The following is a 12,230-nucleotide window of genomic DNA, read 5'->3' as shown; positions in this document are numbered from 1 at the left end:
GGCGGTGGGTCTAGGGCAGGGGCGGAATGGCGCCGGGGCGGGGGCGGGGGGCGGCCGGGCGCGACGTCCCTCTCGTACCTCGTACGGGGCGACCCCGGGGCCCGGCCGGCGTCCCCTGGCCTGGTGAGCGGCCGTCCGGCTTTCTCGAGCCCCGGAGACACGGCGAGACGGCCGGGGTTCGGGGGTCGGAGGACCTGGGGTTGGGGACGCGGGACCAGCGGGCTCGGGCGGCGGCCTCGGGGAGGGGGGGCAGCGGCCGTGGGAAGCGAACCCGGGAAGGAGGAGAATGATTACCGGAGACTGTGCGTGTGGTCAGCCCGTGACCTTTCGCCGTCGTCCAATGAGGGAACGGGCGGAAAAGCTTTTTTTCTTTTGAGTTTGTATCATTCTTAATTGGCCGGCGAGACCTGTCGCGGGCGAGGCAGTTGCCGCCCGCACAACCTACCGGGACCAGGGTCGGCGAGGAGCGTCCCGGCCGCGCTCCTCCTGCCCACCTGCCTCCCGACGTGGGTCGGTCCCCCCGAGCTGTCAGATGGTTAAGACTGAGATGCTCCAAGACGGTTTTATTTTCTGTGCTTTTTAATGTTTGGGTACTATTTTGTAGGTTTTAAAACGAAACGAGTCTGCTATTTGTGTGTTACCTTGAAGAGAAGACTTTCACTTTTTTCTTTTTTTTCTTTTCTCTCTCTCTTTTTTTTTTTTTTTGGTGGCCTTAACCTTCTCTTGAATGATAGGGTGTGTGTATTTTAAGTGGGTAGTATAATTATGAAATCACAGCAGGCAGGTTTTTTTATTCATCCGAGCCCTTTCAGATTCAAGGTCTGTTTTGTTATCCTCTCAAAACAACGTTTGAGTGGCCGCTGGTTTGGCTAATTGACATTGAAGGAGTATTTTGTTGTTCTTTTTTGATCTAGTCAGCATTTATTATAGTGATCATTCTGTCTAAGGTCAATTTCGTGATTAAAGGTTGAGAGGGAAGCAAGATTGGACCTTAACCACTACTTACGTACTCATATAACTTTTTCATTGTCCAGTTAAAGTTTTTAAGGGTTACCCTTTTAAAAAGGTGAATACTATCTAATTTAACCAAAATAACAGTTAACAGTTTATTTAAATTAACCAGAATAACAACAGTTTTTGTTGAATCACTGGTTTCTTCCTGAGGAAGGAGAATGTGGCCTATAAGGGTTGAAAATAGTTAATTTTGAAATAGTATTCCCCTTTTCCATGATTTACATAATCTTGAGCAACTGTCTTTTGGGTGTCAGGGTCTTCGTTTTTTAACTGGAAACTTGCCACAGAAAATTATCTGTAGGTATTTTTGTATTCTTAAGGCCTTGGTATATCACTAGAAGACCATATACCAAGATCCATATTTAACTATAATTTGCTTTTTGTCAAAAGATGGGTCTTGCAGTGGAGTGTAAGAGGTCACAGCTGTTATATGGAATTTTAGGTCACTGGAAGAGAACTTTGAGCACTGCATCAGTGATGAAAGTAAGGTCCTGAAGAATGGAATATGTCCGTGGTCCCTTAGCTATCCTTTTGAACTACATAGAGGGGGAAAGGGTAGTATATATTCATGATTATATTAGCATTAAAAAAATTTTAATAAGTAATAGGCACTACAGACCAGGTTTGCAGAAAAAAAAATAAGCAGGTTTAATATTAAGAGTGCTTGACTTAAAATAAATTATTGACTTATAGTTAAGTGCACGACCCATACTCCCTTTGGCTAAATGTTGGCACAAAATTATTAAATTATAAGCTTATTGACTGTAAAATTGCTAGCAATTAATACTTTTCACAATCTACAGTTGTAGCCTCTTGGTGAATTTTTCATTCTTTGATGACTTAACTTTTCTTGCTATTGGTTAGAGTTTGGAATATTACTTTACTTTTGAAAATGAATAAAGTTCATGGAGACTTGTATTACTAAGTTCTTTACTAGAATGATCAAAGTATATAGTTGTTTATCTTAGTGTATCCACCTATGGGTAATATCAGATAATTATTTAACAGTTCACGGATAATTAAGTGAAGTAAAAACTATGAAAATTTAAAAGAAACTACATTAAAACCGGAATAAAATATCTTAAAAGTTGAATAAGCAGTGCAAAAAAAAAGACATATTTGCTATATTTTCCCTATCTCAAAAGGCATTTTTAATCTGTGCAGTAGAATAACACCAAATGTTATTATCCACTTTTGCAGTGGTACAGTTTGTTTTAGAAACCTAAAGTCTAGATATTTCACTCATATGATTGGTATATTTTAATTGATAACGATCATATTTTTAGTTCTGTGCTTAGCGGAACATAGTTGCTTTAAGATCATAGTGTAGGTTATATCTGTAAGGATCTTCAAAGTTAATTTCAATTTTAAAGTATTTTTTTCTTCATATCTGTCATTTATACAGTTCTCTCTAAAGGGGAAAAAAAAAGTAACTGCATGGTTCTATTTTAATGAGTGTCATGAAATATCTACTTGATTCATTATAATTTATAGTAGACAAGAGTATGAAAACTCAGCATTAAATGAATATGTTTTCATAAGCAAGATGTCAAGCCTATTACTTTTTATAAACTAGTTATGATATATTCTGTTGCCTTTATATATTTCATTTTTTTAAGATCATATAAATTCTTAGCTCAGGCCTAAATTTGAATTTGAATTATAAACTCTTTAAATGCTTATAATTTAAATAGATGTATTTTCCCCAGCCTCTTCTAAAACAATCTCCTTGGAGCAACCATCAAAGCAGTGGCTGGGGCACTGGAAGTATGTCGTGGGGAGCAATGCATGGCAGAGATCATCGTAGAACTGGAAACATGGGAATTCCAGGAACTATGAATCAGATATCTCCATTGAAGAAACCGTTTTCTGGTAATGTCATAGCACCGCCGAAATTTACTCGCTCTACTCCATCACTGACTCCAAAATCTTGGATTGAAGATAATGTGTTCAGAACAGACAACAATAGTAATACGCTCTTACCCTTACAGGTAAGAATGGTATGTAAATGGCCTTATTTCTAATGTTAATCTTTCAAAATAGGAAATTGGGGGTGGCAGTAGTAATAGTATGGTAAAATTAACGGATTAAAAAAGAGAAAGCTCTAATTTTTAAGCATATAATTTGATTATCAAAGGATAAAATACCTATACAAAAAAATTGAGACTAAAAAAATCTCTAAACACATAATAGAAAATAAGCTTCATAAAGTGTAGAAAACCCTGCTGTATTTCTTAAATTCATATTGAAGCTCTTACTTGGCAGCTCCTTAAGAATGCCTTAATTCATTAATCTTTAACAGGCCACCAAAATGAGTTTCTCCTCCAGTATAGCTGAACTAAAATGTTTCGTAATTGTGCATAAATATAACTATGGTCAGCTGTATGTATATTCAAATGTAGTTAGTACAGCTACGATCATGAAAAAATAACATTAGGACTTTTTACATAGAATTAAAATTTGTTCACTGGTTCAGTGACTTTTTTTTTTCTAAATGTGGCCTAATACTTATAATGATTAGACATTTTTTTCAGGGCTTTTAATATTTTGCTGATATTATAGGTTAATAAAGTCCCCTTATGACTATTTAAAATGAGATATTTTTCCCTTAAAACTGTTAGAGGATGGAACAAGGATACAAGATAGAAAAAACTTTGATTGTTTTTTTCTTTTCATTCTTCTTTTTTTTTTTTTTTTTGTGGGTGGTTATGGGGAAGAGAACTGCTTATTTCTGATGAAAACTTCTATGCTATTGAAGGTGAGATCTAGTTTGCAGTTGCCAGCTTGGGGCTCAGATTCACTCCAAGATAGTTGGTGCACTGCAGCCGGAACATCCAGAATAGACCAGGTAGGCTGGACAGTGTATATTTTTCAGGATTTTGGCTAGGAGTTTAGTATTTGTATTATGAGTAGGATTTATTATTTATTTTCCAATTATACCTATTTAAGCATATGTCAGAGAGCATTAAAGCAATTTATTTTTAAAGGGTCACTTAAACTATTTAATGTAAAATGCTTCATTTTTAAATTTAAAAGTAATTCATAATCATTTTGTATGTCCTAAACATAATAAATTTGTTTTTGGAGAAAGGAATCCTATACCCAAGAGCACCTGACTTTAAACATCAGTCAAACTGAACACATTTTATCTCTTTTCAGAATCATTTGCAATTAGGTATAAAATCATATGTTTACTTAATATCTAATCTTACATTTCATAAATGATATATAAAATTTTTTGGTAAACTTTTTTCATGAAATCTGCTGTATTTGTCTTGAGATGTATTTCTAAGAAAGCCCTTAGTTCAGGTTTTACCTTTATAAAAAACTTTATAGTATTTCTCTGTTCTAAATTTTGTTACTGCTATTATATACTGTCTTCTTCCAAATAATCAGTTTCCTATGGAAAAGCTCTGAGTCAAAAAGCTGAGAGTCAGTCTTAATCAAATTACCTTCAAGTCCTTTGTGGTTACAAAATGCTATCTCTCTTCTGCAGATGAAATTTGAATGCATACTGGGTACCAGCTGATGAGAATTATTTCAGGACAAATAGAACACTCAGTCCTCACATAAGAGGATTCTTTCGTACAGAGCCCAAGTTTGAATGAGCATAGACTTGACATTGTGGGAGTCCACTGAAAGGAGCTCTGTTATCCTTAGTTACTTTATCAACATGAAATCATTTTACAAGTAAGGACTGTATAAATAGATTAATATTGCATTTGTAAATATCATTCTAACCTGGCAGGTTGGCAGTAACTTCAATAATCAACCATTAGCACTAGTTTTAAACAAGTCCTACCTACTTACCAAAGTAGTCCTGCCAGGGTCTCCACTTAGAAATAAGTAATTGTCTCATGTAATTTGTAATTTATTGTCTTGTTAATGTTGTAATGTTATCCATATATTTCTCTTCTCTACTCTGGCTCAGTTAGGCCATATTAGTGATATTTTTATGGTAGCACTTTTATGGTGTTCAAATTAAATACATAAATGCCTAGGAGATGGTATGTTAGAAGAGGAAAATTATAATAATTTTGAAGGTGGCAAGGGACATGTTTTTAGACAGGAAAGGACATAATTATTTGAAAAGCTTGTGCAGGAAGAAGCAAGAGGATATGTGCGAGGGATATATATCTATGGAGAAAGAAGATTAGCTCCCATGAGGATCCATGGGGGTGGGGGACAGATGTTGAGAAATTAGGTTATTAAGATAGCTTCAGTTGGTAGAATAATGCTAGAGTAGATAGAGGTGAAAATGAAAGGGAAATTTTCAAACTGGGCTCTGCAGAGGTGCCCCTGGGGCTGCCACAGGATGAGGGCCACAGGATGAGGGTGAGCCCTCCCACTTAGACTTCAAAGACTCTCTGCTCTTACCTATTTTATAACCTATGATTTTAGGTAAATTCATTTTAGGAAAAAGGATTTTGATGCTAAAGGTTAATTTTTTTGGTAAACTGCTAAGATATTGGCATTCCCTGTGGACTCTTGATCCAGAGATGTGATGATGAAGTTGAAGAGAATGGTGAAGAAAAAAGATAGTGGAAAGTAAACTGAACTAGAAGGAAAGGAGGTCTGAAACCTGAATCTTCTTATTCTTCCTTTCACAGTCTGTGACACTGGATGACACAGTCTATGGGCTTTCATCTCTTGGGGTCATAGTTTCCTTATCTATAAAAGGAAGACCTTGAACTAGATCGTGTAAGGCCTTTTTAGCCAGCTCTTATGATTTCTTTCATCTATTGTGGCCATTTCTTTTGCTCCCTGCTTCCTGCTCCCCCCTCCTTTATTTTTAGAATACAAGGGTCTTGGTTTATTGGGGAGGAAGCAGTGGGCATTGGTCCCAAGCAGTGGAGGTATCCTGTATGACCTCCCACGTGGTCTTAAAAGCAATGTTGTTGTATCCTTTGAGTACCCTAAGGGTACTTATTATACAAAATTTGTTCTGTGTTTCTATCTTTCCATAAAAGGTTGAGGTATTTGAAGTTGAGGTTCTTAGAAATACAGCAAAAGCTACAAACTGCATTTGGTATCTTAAACAGTTGGGTAGTTCCTCACTATTTGACAAAGTTAAAATTATAGAAAATACTTAGATGCTTAAATATCTGGGTAGATTATTTTCAGTCCTGATATTTTCTCATCATATATAACATTTTAATACCAATAAAATTTAGTTAACAAATACGTTGTTTAAAAACATTTAACTTTTTTATTTCTTTTGGTCTCAAATTGATTTAAGCCTAAAATGTACTAAATTCTAGAACTAACGTCTTAATTCTTGTACCTGGCTTTAATTAAATATACCAAGAGCTGGACATGTAATTGAATTTAGTAAATGGGAAAGATTTTGTAGTTTTGTAGCTTTTATTTCAGTTGTATGTAAAATTTTTCAGATTGGCATTTCCTTATTTAAAATGGCCTATTTTTTTATGGAAAAGCTTTAAATTTAAAACTTCTTAAAAACAAATGTAAATTGTTATACACACTTCTGACTTTAAAATGAATGTTAGATAGTCTTATTAATTTCTTTAAGGCTAAGAATTACTTTTCTTTAAAATGCTATTAGCTAGTTACCCTTGCAAGAAGTCATACTCAAAAGTATAAATTCTAAATTACCTTAAAATTGAATCTTTCAGGTAGATAATAAGGCTACAGCATATTTATTCATTAATACTTGAATATTTTAAATCAAGAGTAAATATACTAGTAGTTGAGGTTATTACTTAGAAGTTTACATATGGAATATCAGTTTTTTGTAAACAAAGCAACATGATGCCTTCAAAATTGTAATATAGCCTGTGAAGGCTATGAGCATTGGCCTGCTCTCTAGCTGGGGGATTATCTATATATTTAGCTCTAAACTTTTGGTCTTACAGAAGTTCTGCTTGCGGTTCCTGATCATGTCACATAAACTATCTTGAATTAATTGAAGATATTTTCTGCTAATCTTTAATATCCACGCTGTTATGGTAACATGATAAATGATAATATGGGGACCTCTCAGAAAAATACATTATTTGGAGACTTTATTCACCTTATACAAAAAAAAACAAGACCAAGTCCAATTTTTCATTTAATAAAACATTCCTTAAGTTGTGATTCTTAAACTAGATGAGTTATAGGGACATTAGTTGTTGTCAAACTGTCACACCTACTGAAAATGAGACAGAAAGGGACCTGTTATACCTGCTTAAGTAATGGATCCTTTTTATGTTTCCTATCCTTGTTCAGTTCTTTAATTGTACTTGATACATTCTTACCCCAAATATTTTCTACTTACCTTTCCATTTTATTTAACCATTGTGGATACTAGATTAGCTTTGGCCATTTGCGGCTTCAAAAATTTTTTTTTAATTTTTTTTGAAAATCACTGTTATAGTACTTTGTTGAGGATCAGAATAACGAAGAAAGGTCGAGAAATGTATATTCATTGTATATGTGGTAGTACTTTAATTACCCTTAGGATATATGGGTGAAATAGTGTTCTTTGCCTTAGAGAAGATGAAAGTCCAGCTGGATGAGTAAGAAATATCTGTGTGGAACAACTAGAGAGTATGAGATTGAGAGCCACGTTGTATAGTGAGGCAGAGCAACACATCATCTGCTAATTCAATATAGTGCGATAGCAGAATGTAATGAGAAATGTATAATCAGTGTTAAAATTGAGAACAATATTAGTACAAATTTGCTTTTTTATTTTAAAGGAAAAATTGGATGACTAAATACAAAAATACAACAAAAGTTGATCTACCTAGGCAGAAGAATATATGACCAAGCATTGGTATAACTTTAAATATGATGATGCATGTTTTTTCTATAATCCACCTCCTTTTTCTTAGGAAGGATACATCACTGTCAAAAGGAAAAGCTTCTACTTAATCACTTCTTTTGAAATAAAACAGGGTTTTGGATATGTCAAAGCAAAAATACAGCATCCCATTAAAAAGTTCCCTTTTAATTAAGTTCAAATTCCTTTTGTTGTATTTTAATATCATTGTTGAACACATTAGTTATTTTCAGCATTTATAATCTTTCTCAGGTCATCCTTTTTAAAATTAGGATGACTTTGTTCTTTCTATGTTTTTTAGTCTTTCTAGGACTTCACTGTTGCTTCCGTAAGTCTTTGCAAATTTCTGGGTTGAAGAAAATAATAAAATATTAGAATATAAGAAATTACAGTTTTTCCACCATTGTGTTCTAATTTTTGCCTGTTCATTTTTGTTGTGGGATACTGTAATCTCAGTTTCTGAAAGCCCAGTTAGTTGATTCTTTGCCACATATCTTTCATACTTAAAGTAGATTTGGGTAAACTTTTCCTGATAGAGATTCTTACTTTTATGAAATATCTTGGCTGTTTTCAAATAGCCATGTAGTAATAAATGTTAGTTACATTGCCATGATTTTCCATATTTTTTTAATGGTAATCAGTGTTGGTGCATTTATGGTTACTTTAAAATGGTTTCAGGATTTCCATTTAGTTTTTGAACCAATGGCAGTTTATGTGAACACAATTTTTTCTAATATCCCTATTTCAGAAGAATGCCTGAGTGTTTGTCTTATCAGATTTGTTTTTGTTTTTTTCAGAAGTCGTATTTTAATCCCCACACTTTACTTAATGGAATTATCTGTATGTTTTTAACATGAACCTCTAGGTTTCATTATCCAGAAAGTGACTTTTGAGATGTCATGAGCTCTTTGCCTGCTCAAGGCTATTTTGTGCTTAGTGATTTAAAAATCATGTGGGATGCAGCTGATGCTTAATAAAGTATAACTTAGTTAACAGTTTTAAAATAGCTTTGCTGTTTTCTTTGCTGAAGTAGGAGTTTGTTTTATGATGAAAGACTTGATATGCAAAGGAAAATAAGGGACCTTATAAGTGGGCATCTCACTATTTCAGTTGGATGTACACATTAAAGCTAAAGATATAAATACATGCAGCTTGTTTTTGAATAAGAGTTATCAGAGTTGACATATAGTAGTCACTGATATTTATTGAATAGCTTGCTTAAATGTTTTCTCCTCATACCTTAAATATTGTCCATGGCATTGACAGTTGTGTAGGATTCTACATTAATTTTGCTGTGCTCTAAAGCAAGAGCATACTCTTTGGAATGGAAGTAGTGGCTGGCCAAAAAAATAAATAAATAGAAGTTGTGTGGGAAATATCATTTGGGTGGTATTAATAGTCACCATTAATTGAGTTCATAGGTTGACTAAAGACGGGGCATGATCTGATTCTGTTCAGAAAACATCAGCCTGAGAAGATAGCTCTGAACCATAACACATTTTCTTTGCAAGAATTTAAGTTAAATAGAATATAAAGTATCTAGAATATACTCCATCTTAGAACCTATATGATACAGGATACCTTTTGAGATTTTTTTTGCTCAATTACGTGAACAATTTTTGTCTTGACAGTTTACTTTTTAAATTCTATTTTTTTTAATATTTTTTATTTTATTTTTTTGGCTGCGTTGGGTCTTCATTGCTGCATGCAGGCTTTCTCTAGTTGCAGCAAGCAGGGGCTACTCTTCATTGTGGTGCGCGGGCTTCTCATTGCCGTGGCTTCTCTTGTTGCGGAGCACCGACTCTAGGCGCATGGGCTTTAGTAATTGTGGTGCACAGGCTCATAGTTGTGGCTCGCGGGCTCTAGAGTGCAGGCTCAGTAGTTGTGGCGCACGGGCTCAGTTGCTCCACGGCATGTGGGATCTTCCCGGACCTGGGCTCAAACCCGTGTCCCCTGCATTGGCAGGCGGATTCTTAACCATGGCACTACCAGGGAAGCCCCTAAATTCTATTTTAAGTACATTTTGGAGCTTTGAATATAGTAGTACTTAATCTTTCATTGTGTGGTTGGAGATTGAAGTTGATAGCAAGGTCACATTAATATCTGATACTTGTCTCAGTTTAGTTACTTAACATTTGAGTACCTATTCCACGGAGGATTCTGAGAAGGCTTTATGGTCCTTTATAATTACCATTTAAAAGTGCAGTCTTTGCCCTCACTGAGCTAAACTTAAACATTTTTGCAAAGTTTTTATGGTAAAGAAAAAGTACTATTCATTCAACAAACATTTGAGAGCTAGCTATTTCCATAATTAGAAGGTCCCTACCCCTAATTAGCTTAGAAGTGTAGTGGCAGAGGCAGGAAAACCAAAAAATTAGCTATGAACAAGTACAGTAGAAACACAAAGGTGGATATATTTGCTCATTTTTGCTCTTCTCTATTCCGGTTTTATTTATTATATACTACTTCGAGTCTTTGCTTTTCTATTATTTCTATTATTCTTAAAGTGGACTTTAGGCATTGGCTAGTTCGACATGATTATTTTATTTTTTAGAAGATGGAACAGAGCCTAAAAAGGTTCAGTAGCTTCAGGTTAAGAAGCTCAGTGCTTCTTAAAGTATGGTCTTTGGACCAGTAGTCTCGGTATCACCTGGTTACTTACTGGAAATACAAATGCTCAGGGGCTACTCCAAACTTACTGAATCAGACTGTCGATGAGTCCCAGCAACCTGTGTGTTTAACAAGCCTTCCAGATGTTTCTGAAGCATATTCAAGTTTGAGAACCACTGTTACAGCTTAGTGATTCTCTGTGCCTCCCTCACCAATCAAGATCATTGTTCTAGTGAACACCTGTTACTGATGGGTGTGTTATATCTCAGGAGTCTTTAAATAAAAATAAGTAAGGGGTACTAATGTAGGTAATTAGTGATAAAACTCCAGTAAGATCCTCCAAGTCTAGCACTCTTTACATTCACTGTTACTTTTCACACTTTCAAATACTTTGACAGCAACTTGTTTAGTCTACAGTAGTGATTCTGTCCCCCTAGCTTTAAAAAGCTCCCAACCCTGATTTAAACATCAAAGTAGAATAAAAAATCAACATATTCTCAGGAAATCTTCTTATGTTTTTCCTCAGCTTTCTAAAAGATTGGTTCTGGATCTTCTCCGGATTGTGGACTCCTTTGGAAAACTAATGAAAGCCATAAACCTTTTCCGAAAAAAAATATGTGTACATGCATGTACAGAACATTATATATACTCTCACAGATTTCATGGTCCTTCTTGAAGCTCAGAGACCCAGGTTAAGAAGTGCCTCATTCTGATTTCTGTGGAAACGTTTTTTCCACTTTTCCAGTTCTTCCCTTTCCTTTTTCTATGTTAATCATTTTTTGAGAGTTAAAAATGGCCTGCCCTGCCTCTCCTTCATTTACATACACTGCACAAGCACACATACACGCACATACCTAAATGAGTGGGGGCTGGCACTGACATATTTTGGGAATAGACTGCTTGGTGATTTGAGGAGCACAGGCCAGGGCTTGCTGTAATGGTTCCCTATATATGTATTTGTTCAAGTATATTGAGTATATATTGAGCAGAATACAGTATATATTCATGGGCATTAAAGAATCAAATTCCTTCTAGTAAGCAAGTTGAGGGATATAACATACAGCAAAGAAAACTTCCAGCTACACACAGGACTTTGCTCTGAGACTTGATGATATAGGAAACTTGCTGCAATGAGAATTCTTTCACCCTTTTCTCCCCACCTTCCTTTTTTGCAGGGGTGGGTAGAGGGTAGGGAAGATTTAGAAATGCAGAGGCCAATATGTGAGGATTTCAGAGAGCAAGATTTAAATATAAGTATTCTAGATGTTAGTCTTGGTTCCAATATTGGTATTTCATGTTTTTTATTTTTATTGTTTAAGATGTTTATGCATTCATTATTATGAAATTCTGACTATTAAATCAAATAACATATGATGTTTGATAGATGTTTAAAGTATGGTGCACTATGGAATTAAGCCCTTTCACCTCAAATGTTTATTTTTCAAGTGCCAGCATCTGAATTCCTAGATATATGTGAAAAGTTTAAAAGTTAAATAACAACTAAAAATGCTTTCTGTGCGTATAACATTTCAGAAATGTTTATAAGTTGAGAATGATAACAAGAGAAATTATTTTACTATATTGCATTAATACTGCCAATGAAATAAGATTGCTTTTGATATGTGATTTTGGAGGTAAATGTATGAAATATATTGTCCTCCAGTACAAGAGATATTGTAGCTCATGGGATCCTTAGTTATTGGTATTGTCTTGGGATGCAAACTGACTAGTAATATTATATTAGTCAGATGTCCTCTTTTATGTAAGAAGATTTAGATAGTATTTAATCATCACTTTCTGAAAAAATTGCGTAGATTAT

At 35.0% G+C, this 12,230-nt stretch overlaps 1 protein-coding gene across 9 annotated transcripts in view; it reads left to right on the top strand.

Moving 5' to 3' along the window:
- Positions 1-12,230, top strand: part of CPEB2 (cytoplasmic polyadenylation element binding protein 2) — a 64,223-nt gene that overhangs the window by 2,049 nt on the left and 49,944 nt on the right. For 2 of the 9 annotated variants that reach the window (XM_027103334.1, XM_027103333.1), the window contains exons 2-3: positions 2,724-3,005; positions 3,773-3,862. In XM_027103334.1, the coding sequence (XP_026959135.1) occupies positions 2,724-3,005; positions 3,773-3,862 (372 nt within the window). Of the gene's footprint in view, positions 1-2,723; positions 3,015-3,772; positions 3,863-4,574; positions 4,705-12,230 lie in introns of those variants that run through there. The other 7 variants (XM_027103339.1, XM_027103337.1, XM_027103338.1 and 4 more) reach the window with 5 other exon arrangements.

This window comes from Aethalodelphis obliquidens, unplaced genomic scaffold (assembly GCF_003676395.1).
Source record: "Aethalodelphis obliquidens isolate GAN/ISIS:26980383/991018 unplaced genomic scaffold, ASM367639v1 scaffold6, whole genome shotgun sequence".
Classification (NCBI taxonomy): Eukaryota; Metazoa; Chordata; class Mammalia; order Artiodactyla; family Delphinidae; genus Aethalodelphis; species Aethalodelphis obliquidens.
This window is presented reverse-complemented; position numbering and strand designations above follow the sequence as displayed.